Here is a 20413-nt window from a genome sequence, read left to right as displayed (position 1 = left end):
TTGCACGTTCTTCCTGTGTCTGCTTGGGTTTCCTCCCACAGTCTAAACACGTGTGGGTTAATTGAATTGCCATGCTAAATTGCCCATAGTATTCAGGGATGCGTAGGTTAGGTGCATTAGTCAGGGGAAATGTAGGGGAGTGGGTTACTCTCCGTACGGTTGGTATGAATATGTTGGGCCAAAAGGCCTGTTTCCATGCTAGGGATTCTATGATCTGTATATTAATGGAAGAGGAAATCCTATTGGAAAAATAACATGGATAGCAAACAATTATTGGAGTGATTTATAGGACACAAAACAGTTAAATTAATATAAAAACTGGTGTAAAACAGGAATTTAGAGATACATGTTGCCTGGGAAGTTCAGTAATTGGATACTACATACAGGCTGAGTAAATCTAGTGAGCACCAATGCTGTGGAGGTGGTGATGTAATGGTAATGTCATTGGACTGTTAATCCAGTACCAACAAGCTAATGTTCTGGTGAAATTGGTTTGAATCATAGCATGGCAGATGGTGAAATTTGAACTTAGTAAAAATATAGAACAAAAAGTTCGTTTAATGACAACTGTATAAACGCTGACAGAAATGGTGCATATTGAGTTCTGGTACTGGACTTGCAGAACTGGAGCTTCATTGCCATTTCGGTTAAGGCAGCAACTCTCTCTGTCGCTGTGACCATTCTCATTTCAGTCAATCAACAGTGAACAATGATAACTTTGAGAACTGATATTTTATTTCAATTACAGCCTAAAGCAGCAGCCTGTCATCCTTCGTTGTTTAGAGTACTTGATAATTTCTTCAGGTAAGAGCGATATGTAAATCGAAGAGTCTTGTGCCACCTTATCTTGTAAACTTCTACAGTTGATTGTAAACACAGTTTGCAGTTGGCACTAAGTTAGAAGGTGCAAGCAGAAGTTTAAAAATATATGGACCAACCAAGTTTATTTTGCAGAAGCATATGGTCATCTGGTTTAAGAGATCAAGACTGCTTTCTAAATAATGAAAAGCTACGAACTGTGGAGGAGGCAAGAGCTTGGGGTCCATTTACAGAACTAGCAATAATTCATTAATGAGTACGATTGTTCCCCTGGGAAATTGCTAATAGATAGTTGAATGCTATTCTATTATGTCAACAGGGTTGAATTATGAAAGTGAGAAATTTGCCCTTCAGCCTTGGTCAGATTTTGAGTAGAATTTTCATTGCTCTGCCTGAAAACTTACAGGTTCTGATTCCAGTTTAGCTTAATGGCTTGTTCCAGAGCGTGGACCAAATTTTTCCAGTGTGGAGAGATTGGGCAATTTTATTCAGTGATCTGAAAAATATAAAGGAGGATAGTAAAAGCTTTTTTAGGCATGTGAAAAGGAAAAAAGTGGTTAAGACTAAAGTTGGGCCCTTGAAGACAGCAACAGGGGAATATATTACGGGGAACAAAGAAATGGCAGAAGAGTTGAATTGGTATTTCAGATCTGTGTTCACTAGGGAAGACACAAGCAATCTCCCAGAGGTAACAGTGGCTGAAGGACCCGAACTGAAGGGAATTTATATTTGCCAGGAATTGGTGTTGGAGAGCCTGTTAGGTCTGAAGGTTGATAAGTCCCCGAGGCCTGATGGTCTACATCCCAGGGTACCGAAGGAGGTGGCTCTAGAAATCGTGGATGCGTTGGTGATTATTTTCCAGAGTTCGATAGATTCAGGATCAGTTCCTGTGGATTGGAGGGAGGCTAATGTTGTACCACTTTTTAAGAAAGGAGCGAGAGAGAAAGCAGGAAATTATACACCAGTTAGTCTGAACTCAGTGGTGGGAACGATGCTGGAGTCAATTATAAAGAATGAAATTACGGCACATCTGGATAGCAGTAACAGGATAGGTCAGAGGCAGCATGGATTTATGAAGGGGAAATCATGCTTGACTAATCTTCTGGAATTTTTTGAGGATGTAACTCTGAAGATGGACAAGGGAGATCCAGTGGATGTAGTGTACCTGGACTTTCAGAAAGCCTTTGATAAAGTCCCACATAGGAGGTTAGTGAGCAAAATTAGGGCGCATGGTATTTGGGGCAAAGTACTGACTTGGATTGAAAATTGGTTGGCTGACAGGAAACAAAGAGTAGTAATAAATGGCTCGCTTTCGGAATGGCAGGCGGTGACCAGTGGGGTACCGCAGGGATCAGTACTGGGACCGCAGCTTTTTACAATATATATTGATGATATAGAAGATGGTATTAATAGTAACATTAGCAAATTTGCTGATGATACAAAGCTGGGTGGCAGGGTGTAATGTGAGGAGGATGTTAGGAGATTATAGGGTGACCTGGACAGGTTAGGTGAGTGGACAGATGCATGGCAGATGCAGTTTAATGTGGATAAATGTGTGGTTATCCACTTTGGTGGCAAGGAAAGGAAGGCAGATTGCTACCTAAATGGAGTCAAGTTAGGTAAATGGGCAGTACAAAGAGTGTTCTTGTACACCAGTCAATGAAGGCAAGCATGCAAGTACAGCAGGTAGTGAAGAAAGCTAATAGCATGCTGGCCTTCTAGCATGCAGAAGAGGTTCTTCTGCAGCTGTACAGAGCCCTGGTAAGACTGCACCTGGGATATTGTGTGCAGTTCTGGTCTCTAAATTTGAGGAAAGACATTCTGGCTATTGAGGGAGTGCAGCGTAGGTTCACAAGGTCAATTCCTGGAATGGCGGGACTATCTAATGTTGAAAGATTGTAGCGACTGGACTTGTATAACCTTGAGTTTAGAAGACTGAGAGGGGATCTGATTAAGACGTATAAGATTATTAAAGGATTGGACACTCTGGAGGCAGGAAACATGTTTCTGCTGATGGGTGAGTCCCGAACCAGAGGACACAGCTTAAAAATAAGGGGTAGGCCATTTAGGACAGAGATGAGGAGAAACTTCTTCACCCAGAGAGTGGTGGCTGTGTGGAATGCTCTGCCCCAGAAGGTAGTGGAGGCCCAGTCTCTGGATTTGTTTAAAAAAGAGTTGGATAGAGCTCTTAAAGATAGTGGAATCAAGGGTTATGGAGATAAGGCAGGAACAGGATACTGATTAAGGATGATCAGCCATGATCATAATGAATGGTGGTGCAGGCTCGAAGGGCAGTATGGCCTACTCCTGCACCTGTTGTCTATTGAAATGTTCACTCTTTTTCTCTCTCTGTAGAAACATTTACTTGCCGAATGTTTCCAGCATTTTTTGTTTCTATTACTTAAACTCTGAACTGATTTATTGTTCCAAAGAGTTCTTGACCATCGGATTCATATCCTTTCCACAGGTTTGTCAGAGTAACATAGGCTGAAAGATATTTTTCCAAAACAGGACTATCCTTTACCCATACGGATGTAATATGAGGTGACAACCTTTGGTCACATTCCTGATGCCATCATGCTGGGATGCTATAAAAGGATGGCCATGCACCTGTCTCAACGGGAACCCTTCACCATAGTCAAAATGGCAATGAAAATACTTTTAAGCTCATCAGTAACCCAATAGACTGAAATAAAACATTTGGATTCTAATATTGTTGCCTCTGGGTGGGTAAAAAGACAAGTGACAATTTCCATTTTTAATCAGTTTGTTTATCAGTGTAGTGCAACAGCTGAGATTATGGTGGACTCGAGCAGTTTAGCCTGGCTGGTGCATGTGAGTAGTTATGTGTTTTGTGAGAAATTTGGCATTTACTTAGACTTCTGAGAATTGGAAATTTGAAAGGTTCAAGCACCTTTGTGTAGATGTTTTCTCATCTGTACTTCAGCTTGGGTGTTCATAGGAAAATGGGGATGGTGGTTTTCTGTGGCAGATACAAAATCCAATGAGGAGCAGAGGAGAGGGAGAAGTCCAGAAAGTCAGGAGGAGGAGCTACCAGAAATAATGAAAGTCATTCCAATTGCACAGGCTGAAGGAGCAGCAGAGAGCCTTACATTTGTCTCTCTGCCATATGGCAGGTAACATTTAGTGGAGACAGTGGTTTGGCAACAAATGTTGACCTTGTCAATTTGGCCCACATCCCATAATGGAAAATTTAAAACTTATGCAGCCAGCCAAGTGTAATAAGTCAGAATGACTTACTTGCAAATGTCGAAGATACTGAGTCACAGACTCTCCAGATTACCGTAACATCTCTTTATGATTGTCTTAGCTGGGGAGACAGCCTCCATCTGTGCATGGGCACATCTGATGCCAGTGACTGTAAAGATGACAGTGGCCCTGAATGTCTTTGCTGGTGCACCTTGCCAGATTGTATGTGGTGACCTATGTTGCCCAGCATCGCTTTACAGGGTTCATTGGTGTAATATTCCAATGAATTGAGCAATTCATTGAATTTATAATGAACCACAAAAACCTGTTTTAGGGTTTATCGCAATGTCAGCTTTTCCTATGGTTTAGGGTGCATTCACTTGTATTCATGTCACCATCAAGGAAACAGCAGACTAGACCTGCACACTCGCCAACAGGAAAGGTTTCCACTTTACAAATGTTCAGTTGTTATACGATGACCAGTTTCAAGACAATTGCCAGTCCTGACCAGGACTAAAGCAGAGCATCCTAGAGGTTGGGTCACTGCAGAACTCCTAACATGGATCAACACCTCCAGAATGCTTGCCAGAATATACAGCTCCTCTGGCTGTATCAACAAGTATGTCTTGCTTGACATTCAGCATCTGCCACATTACAGCTGTCACTAGAGCTCTGTCCATTGACTCATCATCTCAATCACATCAGCAATCTTCCATCAGATGTGCCTTTTTTTAAATTCACTCAATGTGGGCGTCACAGGCTGCTCAGCATTTATTGCCTGTCCCTAGTTGCCTTTGAGGTGGTGTTGAGTTGCCTTCTTGAACTGCTGCAGTCCATGTGTGCTGAATAACATAATGCCTTTAGGGAGGGAATTACAGGATTTTGACATAATGATTCTAAAGGAATGGTAATATTTCCAAATTAGGATGGTGAGTGGCTTGGAGGGGAACGTGCGAAGGGTGGTGTTACCACATATCTGCTGCCCTTGTCATTCCAGATAGAAATGGTTGTGGGTTTGGAAGATTCTGTCTAACACCCTTGGTGAATTTTGTGAATGCTTGTTTCATCTCACTCCCTGGCAGATGCATGAGCAACTTGTGGTGCCCTCACCAGTTTGTGTGTCCCTCTGTTCCCAGTGGCAAAACCCTATTGAGATGCCAGTATCTGTGTTGCTGCTTGGTGCTGAGGAGTGATGGAGCTGCCAGTATCTGTGTTGCTGCTTGGTGCTGAGGAGTGATGTGCAACTCTGCTTTCTTTGCTGCCACAGATATTGCACGGCATCACTCGTTGGAGCTGACTGACAGGAAGTTCAATGGTGTACCTGTGTAGGAGATAGAAATATTGAGGATTACGGTCATATTCCTAACTCCTAGCAATTGAGAGAACACACCATTTCACAATGAGACCATTTGATATCAATTGGAATTCCTTTGAGTGTTTACATTTCCAAAATTTCATTATGTGCACACTCTTAAATTCCAAAGCATGAGAGCCCTTAATATCACAATTGAACAAAGGGTAGCCCATACAGCAGCAATCATACATCCATGTCTTGAGTCCCTTAGGAGCTGGCTTTGTAAACAGTAGATAAGGTACTCTTGTAATCTCATTGCCCTATTGGCTTTGTCCAGTCTCACCTGTGCCAATAATCCTGCTCCAATCATTGGTGGATAGGCTGTAGTATTTCATCTCAGTTGGTTTAAGGATGGCCAGGTAAGCCACATTTTGTGAGCCCTATTCTCCTGCAATTAAGTAGATAATATCAAGGATGCTAGTTCTATTACAGTTATGGACTATGTAAATTCCACATTGTGCCAGGCATGTACAAAAACAAAAGTGCAACCACACCTGCCTCAGGCCCATGTCCATGACCTCTCCCTATTTACTTCTGGGAGGCGAGCAATGTAGTCCCAAGATGACCTTTGAAGTAGACAAAGCTGTAGTGACTGCCCCTTTGAAAACAGCTACCACTTATAAAATATTTAATGCGAGTATAGAAAACGGGTCATCACAGACCTGAAATGTTGATTCCTTTTTCTTTTCCCACAGTTGCTGCCAGATTTTCTGCATATTCCCAGAAATTTCTGTTTTTATTTTTGATTCTGCAGTATTTTGCTTTTGGATCGGCAATTAAATAAATCTGTTGTGACGCAGTGCAAACATTCTAATCCATTGAACATGACAATGAGACTGAGGTGTTGATTTCATTGTTTTCACAACACTGAATACTTTGTCCACAGCAAAATAAATTAGTAAATTCTGTAAGGCTCATTATTTTACTTCAGACCTTATTGTATATTCTCATGTTGCAACATTAAAATGTTGAATAGTTGAACCAAATTATTAGGGCAAAAATAGAACAGATGTTACGATCAGGATGATTGTAAATTGCACATTATGATTTACTTATGATATACACGACACTGCATGGTTTATTGTAAACAGTGTGAACAGTTTCCATCTGCACAGCAATCTGCTTTCATCAAATGTAATGCAATGTAAAGCACAATGGTGTTGTCTTGCTAACTAGCCTGAATTAGGTTTAGTAAGGAAAACAGATAAAGTGCACTTATTTTGCACAATGGAAATGAATTTTGATTTTGAAACTTACCAAGCATTCGATACTTGCTGTTTCAATTATTTTTGTAACACTTGCACCTGTATGTGAACTGTCTCTGACGCCGAAAGAAAGGCATTGAGAAGATTCCTTTCTCTGGATGTAAACAATTGAATTGAAAGAGCAGCCACCTGTATAATTAATTTTGATATTTTTTCTCCTGTTTTTCTGTTAATCATGAGCAGATACTCTGGATGCAAACAAGTATTTTGTCATATAGATGTGTTGTTAAAAATTGGATGACTAGCATTAATTGTACAACTTTTGTGTCTTTAAATCATGAGGACCATTCTGCTAGAATCTGATGGACACCCTAAAATTATTGCCATTATACAAGCATTTACACGGTGTTTTGTTCAAGCCCTGCTACAGGTACAACCTCAGGTGAGGTCTTCAGTTTCGAAATGATATGAGCAGTTTGGTTTTTGAGAGCAATTTATGAATTTACTTGCAGATAATAATCATAAATTCAAAATCTGAAACTTTAATGATCAGTAGTCACCATTATTACTTATATCACTGGATTCTGAACTTGCATCTTCAATGACATTCTTTTCCATTTCCCTTGTTCAACCTGTTCCTGAATACTTTTCTCCTGACCACTGATCTTGTCCCTTTTCGCACCCACGCTAGGTATTATTTTGAACAGTTTTCTCTTCTCATCCTCACCTTTACATCCTCCATTCTCACCCCTCTTGTATGAACATACAAATTAATAAGATTATGGCTGATCCGATTACTCCACATTCCTACCCACACCTGATAACCTTTTATTCCCTTGCATGTCAAAGTCTATCTATCTCTGCCTTAACCTGCTGCAGCATTATATAATGGTAGGTGTAGCGTTGCAGTGCAGAGGGACCCTGTAAATGAATCAGGAATGTGCAATGATGGCTTATAGAGACTGTCACATGCCTGATGCCCAAGTCATGGACATGAGTGTGTGGCTGGTATCCATGGAGGTTGTCTGGTTTCCAATATGGAAGTTGTTCAGAGTAAGTGGTGAGCTGAATCTGCCAGGGGCTCACTCTGGTTTCCTTGTCAAGTTTTTTCCAAAGCCTGGATTGTTTTGGTGAGTTCAGTAATGTCGGAATCTGAATATTAATGACATTAGTTGTGGCATTAGCAAGATACTTAACAAGTGTTAATCCCCATCAATTGGTATCTTGCCACATTACTTCTGAAAAGCATAAAGGATAGTACAAGCTCCCGATGTCAAGATAGTCATCACCGCACAAATTGGACAACAATGATGCTATGTCAGATTTCATGCCATACAGCAGCACCTTATACATCAAACGTGCTGTACGTGCTTCAAATAAATGGCAAGATTTCAAAGTCAAAGGTGAGCAGTCCTCAGATAAGACAATGTGGGCTGTTGTCAGGCCAGGGGTCACAGTCCAATGAGTCAAGGCCATCATCTGATCTCAGTACACAGGCATGCAAATTGTCTGTTGGCTGCTTGGGGTAGGTCAGGCAATCCATTCCACTATAATCTGGGATGTGGGCCACAGTCAATCCTGCTAATTTATGCTAAGAATCTGAGAATTTGCAATAAGTCAGTCAGGAATCTTTGGAGCGGACTTTCCATCGAATCAGATAGTGGAGTGTGTCACGGTCAGTAGGATAAAAGTCAAGATAGGGTTATTGGGGACACTGCTGTGGTAGGGATGTGGGAGAATTTGATGCTGAGGATTGGAGGTAACAACCTGGGTTGGAGAAGAGACAAGAATGCTGAAAGGAAGAAATTTGACATATCCAGGGGGTTGGAGGTGAGGAGGGAACAATGGTATATGACCATGGGATACTGCAGGACAGAAGTTTATCAGTGGTCATCACCACTGTGGTCTCAATGGGGCAGGTGGGGATTTTTTTCTGTCTCAAAACATAAGCTCTTCTTGTGAACAACATGAGGTCCTGCATGGGGCAATTGCATCAGGGTACTTTAATAGTTTAGGTTTATTATTTGCAATCATGTCATTGTGCATGTGATATGTTCACTTGTGTGGGGTGCAAATGCTGATTGCGAGCAATCTTGTCCATATCATTGGTCATTGCAGATTGAAGATAGTCATCTCATAAAGCAGAAGTTATCACAAATGACCTTACAAGTGGCACCAACTTGGGCTACAAAGCACAAACTTGATGAATTATCTCATAAGCTGCAGAGGGGCTCAGATCTGATTTCCTCCCACCTTGAACTCCCACCAACATGCACTCCTATGTCTTTCTTTGGGGTGAGGCTGGGAGAACAAGGTCTCAGCTTTGATACAGCACTAACAATCTCCTCTTGTCTCTTTGAGACATGATTTGGTGCTGCATTCATTGGAATAAGGTTCTCTGTGAAAGTCGCATGTGGAGGCATTTGATGGCCCTCTTCATTAGAGTGCGATATGTCTCACTGAATGGAGAAGTATGCTAAACAATCATTTGATAGTAATGTGAATGCTGACAACTCACATTGCTCAGGACCTGGTCTGTTTCTTATGCTCCCTACTTAGTCATTGGAAGTGACCTGATGAATTCAGCACAGCAGGGGTTATTATCGATGTGGTACACTGGAGGTTCAGAGAAATGGAAGGTGAACAGATACTCCAGCCAACCCAGGACCAGCATCAAACTTCAGCTAATGCCAGACAGCCTCACAGATGAAGGTTCTTCAGGATGCACAGCGACAAGGCTGCGAGTGAATCTTGTTGTTGAAGCTATATCTTCCAGATGAGCAAGGCACACTCAGAACCATGTCAGCAGCTGGAGCCTGATCCACAGTATGGAGTGAGCGACCATCCTATCTCTCTGGCTGTTAAGGTGACAGCTCTGTTGAGTTTTTAATGCAACTAGCTATTCCCAAGGAGCTACTAGTTATCTGTCTGAAGTCTCAAATGTGCAACTGTACCAAGGTTGTTCCCGATACAGCATTGCTTCATCTGGTGTTGGTCGTGGTGACGCCATCAGTTCTGCAGCCAGGCAGTAGGCTTTGCCAACATGACTGGCTTTCTTCAGCTATAGGGTGCAATAAGCTGCACTCAATTTGAAATGGCCATATCATAATGTGGCTGATTTGATATTCAGAAATCAAATTCAATCATCAGTGTATAAGTCATCTCTGATCATTGATACCATGTCTTAGAAGTTTACACAGCTACTGGCACTGCCATGATGCCCATATCCTTGAGAGCTCTCACGTTCCTGTTGCAATTAAAGGTAAGATGCTTTTCAAGGATGATTACTGGGGGACAAGGCTACCTTCTGCAACCATGGCAGATGACTCCAAACAGCACCCTAGTCAAAGCAGAGCATAGATAGAATGCAGCCTATTCTTTAACCAGGATCATGGTTGAACAGAACATAGACTCTCTGCAGGTGGGATTCCGCTACTTGGATTGGTTGGAGCAATGGGTGCTTGCACTACATCCCAATCAGAGGGTACTACATAATTCTATCCTGTTATGTTCTGTATAACTGGAGCAGGCAAAGAGGGCATGTGATGGAGCTGAAGAGCTGAGAGAGAAGGAACAGTCCTTTGAGGAGGAAGATGAGAATATTGGACAGGATGAACATGTCCCCTTGCATGATGCAGCACAGCAGTAGTGGGCACTACATGCCACACAGGACCTAACTGACACCCACTTTAAGTCGATGAGACCTGGATGCAGTGATCATTTATTGACTGTAAAATTGTTGCTCAAAAAACAAACAGTGCATTTGATTCTGGGAGGTAAAGGCAGTTTCTGTTTGTGTTTTGATCGCTTTTGCTGAATAAAAGTGAATGGGTTGATGTATTTGAAGGCTTTCCTGTCTGTGGTAGTTCCCAAATTGAATAATAAAATGCTGGGGCTACACTGGGGAAAGAATAGCACTGTCTTAGACATGGTTGTAAAATTGGATGAGGCTAAACAAGGGTAAGCTGTGTGATTTGGTGCTTAAACAATGATAGACGTACAAATATGCACTTGCATGTTCAAGAAAGAGTCATCTCTATCTCTTTGCTATCCTGAGTAGCATTGGTTTGTGGTTGCTTTCTCACTGTGTACATAGTGAAAGGCAACTGGGGTCTGCCAATGATTGATTGGGCGAATGGCTGGGATTCAAAGATGACAGCATCATCAACATCCTGGGACGTCCTCGCTGTGACGTTTACTTCTGCCTCCAGCAAGTGGGAGAGTATGATCAGTGGGGTAGAATAGCACCATGGTGCATAGTTAATGAGGTGAATTTGGGAAGATAGCTTGAGTCAACTCACTAGGTCTCATGGAGAAGTAATATTCATGAAGCACACCAAAAATGACATTTAGCCAATTTCTAGTCAAATCGGTCTTTTTTTTAAACTATAATCCATCTTTTTCAGAGTGCATGCTACAGCACTTGAAGTTCTTTTTGATTTGACATTCTCTACCTTTGTGATGAACTTGTAACAGTGATAGAATTCGAGTTTGATGAAAACGTTTTTTGAGAGGGAGCTGCTGCTGTTGTTTTATATAGCAAGCCTTTTCGATGTTATTGCCTTCTGTAATGGACAATCTTTTATATTTATAGCCTTTCACAAGCTTAGGGGTGATGGGAGCAGTTTTTGTTATTATAACCTGCATATTTGTGCATAATAGGGAAAATCAGCATAAATAAAGAAGTTTCAGCCTCCCATAGCCATCGAGATAGCATTGAAACAGGCAGAGGAATCTTTAGCACCCTTTCTTTCACTGATGCCTGTGGTCCTGGGCAGTTTCTTATTGTCCTTATATTTTTTCCAGAGAGTTTAAACAATGGGAAAAATATGAAATTCTGCAGTGTAACTGCCCAGTCATGTCTCCTTTTCTATCAATTTCAGAGATTTTTTCAAAACTTACTCACAATTGTAGATCAGATGCCTTTTGAAAACATTTTAAAACAATATCCTGGCTCATTTTACGTTCCCTTTCAAACAAAAATCTGAATTATTAAATCAGTTGATGGAATTAAAGATTAATACTCCATACATAACTTCTTAACATCATACTTCGTGCATAGATTTCCTCTGTTACCATTCGTTTAGTTTCCACTTTAATTTATTTGTTAATATTCTGTCCAGATTCCACTGAAGCTGTACTTTCCAGCTGTTAACCAATCTCTTGTGATGATGCTACTTGTGCATCCATCAGGTAAGTCGTTTTCTTTTGAAAATCATCTGAATATTTTCATAATTAAGTTTTTGAACAGCTATCCAGTCATTACACAAATTCTAATTATGATAAAACAATATTTTCTCATAATTTTAGCATTCTTTGACATCTTTTGAATTATTTCAATGAATGACTTATTGTTTCATGATTCTTGTAGCAAGATGTTATAGCCATTGTCAGTTAGCTTGAGTTCTAACTGTGACAGGTGCAGATGATCATTAACTCAACTTGGACCAGGGGTTGCCACACAAACTGAGTAAATATTCTCTTTCTGGAAGCATGAGAATTAGTCCTGAGACATTTAGATGAACTCAGCTTGAGTAGCATCCTGTGCTGGTAGTTACTGAAACTCCTGATGTCCACAGGCAACACCTCTTTGAAGAACGCAACCACCTAACAGCTAATGATGCACTTCCATTAACAAGGACCTCAAAATACCCCAACATATTTGACTAAAATCCTGGAGTCCCAATTGGAATGCGTTCTATACCCTACAACTGTTAGCACCTCCTCTCATTGGGTACACCCCTAGAAGACCAAAAACATCACTAACCAATGCCTGGTGACTAAAATGGATGGTTTCAAGGAAAATGGAAAATCTTGACAACCTTCAACCCCTTCAGGATAGGCCAGGAAGGAGTGAACATGTGTTCTACAAATATGCTGGGTGGAATAGACGTGGTAAATGCAGGGTTATGAGGATAGTGTGGGTGGGATGCTGCTCAGAGGGTTGGTGCATATTCAACGGGCCAAACAGCTTCTTTATGCATTGTAGGGACTCAGTGAAGTAGAACATTGTGACTATGGTCAAATTGGTCACTCTGAGAGGTGTTTCTGTGGTGTCATTAATCTTTCAAACTGCAGCAATTAAATTAATTATTTAATTTCCACACTGATCAGCAAAAGCTTCCCCAGCTGTACAGATTTTAAAACAATCATAATCATAGCTATAACAATGCAACCACATAAAGGAATTAAAGAACAGCCTCTCTTATCCAAACAGCAATTATCCTAATTTCGGATTATCCAAACAAGATCTCAAGGTCCCGTAAAAATGCTATCCATTATCCAAACAGTCAGTTATCCCAACTCTCAGTTATCCAAAACAAAATATTCTCTGCCTCTCTTGTTCAGATAATCAAAGTTGTTAATGTATAGTGTTGCAAATTAAACATGAAAAGTAGGTTTTCAACTTCAGCTCCTGACAGTAATCTGGAGTATTGGATCACTTGCTGTTACTAATTGTTTCTTTGGTCCTCCATCCTGGACATCAGTCACAAACCTTTCAGGGTATGCTCCACAGGAAATGACTGCATCCACAAACATTGCCATCCAAAATGTGACTGCCTTGCCACATTCTCCTGGAAGATCTCTGATCCAGGTGAAAGTGACTGAGCACTGAGAGAGTAAATGAGGATACCAGAGATGCAGCCTGGTCAAATTCAATCCATGTGAAATTCTGCTCTGTGCTTCAATGCACTTGGAGGTCATCTTTCATTGTAATGCTGCTGCTAGGGAATTTTGCATACAGGTACAGACATCAATCTCATGCATCTCGGGTTTCCTCACTTGCTGTCTGTGCTCACTTACTTTGCACTTGATTGGTTGCTTACAACATCTTTTCTTTTCCTTGCCTTGCTGTTTTGTACTTTGCCTCTTCATCCAGAGTTTAAATGCTTACAGTGCTTTATATAGGTTTGTGTTTTAGTACAGATACAAGGCCAGGCAGCTTTGTCATCAGCCAAATGGGTCGATATCTTGCTATACGACACAATATGACATCAATTGTACACCAACACCATGCTGGAAGAAAGTGAGGACTATAGATGATGGAGATCAGTCAAAAAGCATGGCTCTGATAAAGCACAGCTGGTCAGGCAACATCCAAGGAGCAGGACAGTCGATGTTTCAAGCAATACCTCTTCATCAGGATTGTAGGTTTTGGGGGGAAAGGAGGGCAAGAGGGCTGAGAGTCACAACGTCTTTACAGCATGAAAAGAGGCCTTTCAGCCAATCACGTCAAGGCTGAACATCGAGCATCTACTTATTCATTGAACCCAGAACATTACAGCACAGAATTGGCTCTTTGGCCCTTAATGTTGTGCTGATCTGTGAACTAATCTAAGCCCATCCCCTACACTAATTACATAACTATAAATTGAGGGGTGATAGACTTAAGACAGATGTCAGAGGCTAAGTGAATGGGCACAATTGTGGCAGATGGAGTTCAATGTAAGCAAGTCTGAGGTTCTGTATTTTGGACTGAAAAAGGATAGATTAGAATATTTTCGGCATGGTATGAAGTGAAATACAGCGGATGCACGAAGTGTCTGGGATTCGGGTGGATGGATCTTTAAAATGTTGTGAACAATGTCGAAAATAATCAAAAAAGCCAATGTAATGTTGGCCATTATATCTAGAGACTAGAGCACAAGGATGCAGAGCTCACAGCGCAGTCATACAAAACGCTAGTTAAACCCACTTGGAGTATTGTGAGCAGATCTGGAAGGGTATATTGGATTTGGAGAGAGCACGACATAGGTTTACAAGAACAATACTTGGACTTTAGTGGTTAAGTTATAAGGAGAGATTATACAAATTAGGTCTGTTTTCTCTGGAATTTAGAAGGTTAAGGGGTGGTCTGATCAAAGTCATCAAGATATTAACAGGAAAAAAGAGGGAAGGTAAATATGAGCTATTTTCACTGGTTGGAAATTCTAGAACTAGGATCATAGTCTAAAAGTTAGAGCCAAACTGTTCAGAAGAGGTGAAACACTTCTGATGAAGGATCACTGGACCCAAAACATTAACTCTGTCTCTCCAAAAATGCTGCCAGACCTGCTGTATTTTTCCAGCAATTTCTGTCTTTGTTTCTGATTACCAGCATCTGTAGTTCTTCTGGTTTTGTTTTGTTCAGGAAAGATGTTCGGAAGCACTTCTACATCCAGAAGTGATAGACGTTTGGAACTTTTCTTTCCACGAATGGCAGTAGCTGTTGGGTTAGATGTTAATTTTAAATCTGACATAGATAGTTTTTTTGTTAAGCAAAGGTATTAAGAAATATGGGCTAAAGGCAAGTATTTGGAGTTAGGCCACAGATCAGTCATGATCTCAGTAAATGGTAGAACATGTTTGAGGGTCTGAATGGCTTACTCCTGTTTGTATGTTCCTATACTTGGCTGCAACTTAACAATCACTAATGCTGAGTAGTATTCATAACCTGTGAAGTATAATCACTAACACTTAAAATATGCATTCATGTATGTCAACATTTATCATCTGCTATTCTCCACAGAACTACTGTCTCTGCATTTAAATTATAATAATTGTGATGTTGTCTTGACATCATATTAGGATTAGGCCTTACAAGATTTTGTTACAGTATGGGGATCCTCAATTTACAGGCGTCCAATATACAAGTATTCATATTTGTGTATGCGATCTCACACAGGGGTGACATTTCTAAAAGCCTGACATTCAAACATTCCCTGTACCTACAAACAACTCCTTAATGTTGTCCCATATTGTGTTTCAACTGCATATTTATGAACTGACTCTAGAACAGAACCTGTTTGCAACCTGGGGACTGCCGATATCTATGGTTTCCACAACGATTTTGAAAGAGCTGAATCACAGAATTTTCTTTCTTAAATGTGTCATATATCCTATCATCTACAATGACCATCAATACTTGATTTGCTTTTTGTGTTGATATGTAGGAAGTTGGATATACATTATTCCAGGTCATATTGCTCCTGTTCTGATTGGAAAGAAGAAGGCTAAGATGGGATTTGATAGAGACATACAAGATGATCAGAGGTTTAGATAGGGTAGACAGTGAAAGTCTTTTTCCTAGGATGATGACGTCAGCTTGTATGAGGGGGCATAACTACAAATTGAGGGGTGATAGATTTAAGACAGATGTCAGAGGCAGGTTCTTCACTCAGAGAGTGGTAAGGGCATGGAATGCCCTACCTGTCAATGTAGTTAACTCAGCCACATTAGGGAGATTTAAACAATCCTTGGATAAGCATATGGATGATGATGGAATAGTGTAGGGGAATGAGCTGAGAATAGTTCACAGATAGGTGCAACATCGAGGGCCTGTTCTGTGCTATATTGTTCTATGTTTTATGAACAGTTAGGTGCTCTCTGATGGTGAAATAGTTGTATGTTAGTGGATCGAAGTTAATGTCTCTTAATTGCTCTGGTATTTCTGACAGCACACTGTTTTATATAGCCATGTTATTTAAAACGAATATGAGCAATTGTATTGAATAAGTGACCTTTCCTTGTAAGGTTAATCCCTGCAAGCTGGCACAGAAATAGGCTGTGGTGGTTCACATAATAGGTTTTGAAATAGTGTATTGCATGATGAGCCTTTTGAATATTCATTAATCATGTATATGTCTAAGAATCTGTAAGTGCAAGTTGTGGCTGTGGGATATGAAACTGTTTGTGCTTTAATGTCTGCTCAGAAGTATTTGTTAGACCAAAAATATTTGTTAACTTTTATAAATGATTTGTATGTGATGTTTTTGTTTTCCTTCCCTGTCTTCGCGTGTTTGTCATCTTATTTCCTTCACTGTTGTCCTTTATAAATATGTTTGCTTTAACTTTTGTGAAGCTTTTTATGAACCTTAGTTATATGTAATGTTGCATACAAGTGTTGACCTGAAGTTTTGTAGACACTTTTAGCTTTATACAGGAATAGAAGTAGGCCATTCAGTCCCTCAAACCTATTTTGCTGTTCATTTAAACTATGGCTGGTCTGTTCCATTTACTCACCTTTGATCCATATTCCTGATTATCCATATTTACCTAGTAGTCACTGCCTTTTGCAGGAGACCTTTCCCAATTTTCAATTCTATTTGTGAGAAAAATTATCTGATTTTTCACTCCTATCTTAGCACTAATTTTAAGATTTTTCTGCCTTGTTCTGCATTGTTCCACCTGAGAAAGTATTTCTTTCACAATCGTTTTATCATTATAAAAATCTGAATAAAATCATTCCTCATTCTTCTGAACTGATGAGTTTAAAATTTGTGCACGTTAGCTAGCTCGGTTGGGTAAATGTCTAGACTGTGATGTACAATGAGAGCAACTGCCTGGGCTCAATCCCCTATTAGCTTTGATGATTCACAGAGGGCTTCCTCCTTACCTTGTCCACTCCTGATGCAGAGTGATGCCCCTCAAACTATGTAAATGATATTCTCTCTTTCTTTCTCTAACAAAGAGATGACCTATAGTCCCTTGTGGGCATAGGTAATTACCTATCATCAAATTTATAGGAGAATAACTTAAATGCATGTTTGGAGCCAATGGCGATACTAATAGATAAATTTTGTATCAGGGCCTTGTATGCTTGACAGTATAACAGTATAGACCTCTGGCTACAACACTTACATAAATTATATGACAGCTAGAAATGCATGCATATATTTGTGATGATGAACTTTGAAGACAAAAGCCAGTCTGTATGGTGAATGGCTCCACTAAATATTTTTTCTGTAACCTTACTGTAAAGGTGATGAATACAAAACACAATGCTGCCAACTCAGCAGGCAGGAGATGCTGACTTGTATTTTGATATATTTATGGTGGCAAGACTATCAACGGCTGCTGTTATTACTGCAAAGATAAACAGCAATTTCCGATATCCACACACACACGCACACACACACACACAGAGTAAAAGGCAGAAATCTGGTGTCACTGTCAGCTTACCCTACTTCTCCACAGACTGGAATATGGATTTCTTCATTGTTAATGAGTAAACTGATTACCTAATTATTAACGTACCAAAGAACAATAAAAATCTTATACAAACAAAATACTGCAGATGCTTGAATTCTGATACAAACAAACATGCTGGAGAAATTGAAACATAGTTAATGTTTCAAGCCCAGTATGACCTTTTAGAACAAACTCCAATGAAAATCCCCTAACACAACTGATGTCTTGGAAGCCGATGTACCCCTCGTTGCATTAGAGCCAGTCTCAATACCAGAAACTTGGCTGTTCATGCTACGTTCCCCTGAGAATCCATCACCCCCTACATTTTCCAAAACAGCATACTTGTTTGAAATGGGTATATCCACAAAAGACTCCTGCACTAGCTGCCTACCCCTCTTACCCTTCCTGGAGTTAACCCATCTATGTGACTGCATCTGAGACTTTTCCCCTTTCTATAAGTGCCATCCATCACATACTGTTGCTGTTGCAAATTCCTCATTGCTTCTATCTGTCTCTCCAACCGATCCACTCGATCTGATAAGGTTTGAATCCAACAGCATTTATGGCAGATATAATCCGCAGTAACCCTTAAATTCCCACATCTGACAAGAAGTATATCTCCCTGCAAAGGTCATTTTTGCTCCTTCACAATCTACAGACCCAGAAAATAACACCGTCTTATTCCTCTGCAAACACTGTCTCAGATTAAATTAATAGCTATGGCTTATATTTAAAGTTTAATCAAGAGACTTCTCTCCAAAAACATATAATCAAGAAAGTATCCACTATACTCACTACTGCAGCCTTTCTCTTGGACAGACTTAAAACAACAATTAACTTATCTGATTCTGTGCTGTGAACTTCGCCCAACAGTTTCTCCAAGATTAGTTGTGAATTTCACTGTTAGTTAATTTTCCCAGATGCACTCCAATATCCAGCGATACATGAATTCAAACAGCAAAGGCAGTAACTGTGCAGGTTCTCGTTCGCTTGTTCGTTTTCTCTCTCTTTCTCTCTCCCCTGCACTGTCCTCACCACGTGGCTTCTGTTTGCTTTGTTCAGAACTCTTGCAAGTTGTTTTATTCATAACTTTTTGATCACATCCCTGGATGATCCAAATCAAATGAATTCAATCCCAGGGTAACTGAAAATATAATTGAAAGAATAGTTATTGGAATTGGCCTCCTAGTTCCTACCAGTTGTTTTCCTCCTGTTAAGGAAATTACTACTGTGGGCATCATGTTATCTTGTATAGTAACCTTTTATGTGACACTTTATGGAGCACTTTTTGGAAATCCATATAAACCACATCATCTAGTTCCCCTTGCTCGTTCTACCCTCAAAACCTCTAATAAATTTGTAAACAAAAAAAATTCCTCTCATTGAATCTTGTTCAGTCTGCCAATTGTCTTACGTTTTTCCAAGTGCTCTGCTATAAACTCCTTGAGAGATTTTTTTATTATTTTTACTTGTGGGACATGGGCATCACTGTCATGCCAACGTTTACTGGTCAGCCCTAATTGCCCTTAAGAAGGTGATGGTGAGTTTCCTTCTTGAACCACTGCAGACCACATGCTGTAGGTTGTCCTACAATGCTCTCAGGGGCATAATTTCAGGATTTTGACCTAGTGATAATAAAGGAATGGTGATATATTTCCAAGTCAGTATGGTGAGTAGGTTGGAGGGGAACTTGCAGATACTTCCTATGTATCTGCTCTCCTTGTCCTTTGTGATAGAACTGGGTGTGGGTTTGGAATGTTCTTTCTTATTGATCTTTGATGAATTTCTGCAGTGCATTTTGTACATAGTATACACTGCTGCTATTGAGTGTCGGTGTTGGAGGGAGTGGATCCTTGTGGGATATAGTGCCAATTAAGCAGGCTTCTTTGTTACTAGATGGTGCTAAGCTTCTTGAATGTTGCTGGAGCTGCATCCATCAGGCAAGTTTAGAGTATTACATCACACACCTTACTTGTGCCTATGCCAGATAAGCATTGGGTAGACAAGAGATAAAATACTCAACACAAAATTTCTAGCCTCTGACCTGTCCCTGTATATACAGAATTTATATGGCTAGCCCAGTTCAATTTCTGGTCAATGTTAGTCTCCATGATGGTAATGCATTGAACACCAGGGGTTGATAGAACAAATAATACAGCACAGGAATGGGCCCTTTGGTCCATGATGTTGTGCTGAACATGACGCCAAATTAAACCCATCCCTTCTGCCTGGCCTTAGTACATATCCCTCCATTTCTTGCATATTCACTTGCTTATCTAAAAGTCAATTAAATGCATCTATCATATCTGTCTCCACCCTCACCCTTGGCAGCATGTTCCAGACTCCTATCACTCTGTCTAAAGAACTTCCTCCTTACATCTCCTTTGAACGGTTCCCCTCTCATCTTAAATGCAGTATTACACATTTCAACTCTGGGCAAAAGATTCTGAACATCAACTCTATCTATGCATCTCATAATTTTATAGACATCTATTAGCTCTCCCCTCAGTATCCAGCACTCCAGAGAAAACAACTTGAGTCTTTCTAGCCTCTCCTTGTAGTTCATACCCTCTAATCAAGGCAGCGTCCTGTTAAGTGTCTTCTGCACCCTCTCCAAAGCCTTCACATCCTTCCTGTAATGTGGTAGATGATCAAGAGCAGACAGTTAGGGCACTAATTGGCTGGGTTGGATTTGTTTGCTTTTTGTGTACAGGAGATTCTGGGGCAATTTTGTACATTGTCAAGTACATTCCAATGTTGTAGCTGTTGTGGCTAGTTATGTAGCAGAAGTTTTCAGTGTTTTGGCTGGAATTTTGTCTAAGCCCATATTTACAGTAGTCAGTGCCTTCAGCCTTTTCTTTATATAATCATGGAG

At 40.3% G+C, this 20413-nt stretch overlaps 2 protein-coding genes across 4 annotated transcripts in view; one reads left to right on the top strand and one right to left on the bottom strand.

Annotated features, from left to right (window-relative positions):
* fancc (FA complementation group C) overlaps positions 1 to 20413 on the top strand; it is a 193228-nt gene that overhangs the window by 160164 nt on the left and 12651 nt on the right. For all 3 annotated transcript variants that reach the window (XM_072586004.1, XM_072585993.1, XM_072585984.1), the window contains exons 9-11: positions 749 to 804; positions 6931 to 7030; positions 11712 to 11781. In XM_072586004.1, the coding sequence (XP_072442105.1) occupies positions 749 to 804; positions 6931 to 7030; positions 11712 to 11781 (226 nt within the window). The remainder of the gene's footprint in view (positions 1 to 748; positions 805 to 6930; positions 7031 to 11711; positions 11782 to 20413) is intronic.
* aopep (aminopeptidase O (putative)) overlaps positions 2521 to 20413 on the bottom strand; it is a 433713-nt gene continuing 415820 nt past the window's right edge. The window contains exon 17 of the mRNA XM_072585937.1: positions 2521 to 5350. The gene's annotated coding sequence lies outside the window, so the exon portion shown is untranslated. The remainder of the gene's footprint in view (positions 5351 to 20413) is intronic.

The sequence above is a fragment of the Chiloscyllium punctatum genome, chromosome 2, assembly GCF_047496795.1.
Source record: "Chiloscyllium punctatum isolate Juve2018m chromosome 2, sChiPun1.3, whole genome shotgun sequence".
NCBI classification, from domain to species: Eukaryota; Metazoa; Chordata; class Chondrichthyes; order Orectolobiformes; family Hemiscylliidae; genus Chiloscyllium; species Chiloscyllium punctatum.
The sequence above is the reverse complement of the archived record's forward strand: the minus strand, read 5'-3'. Positions and strand labels throughout refer to the sequence as shown.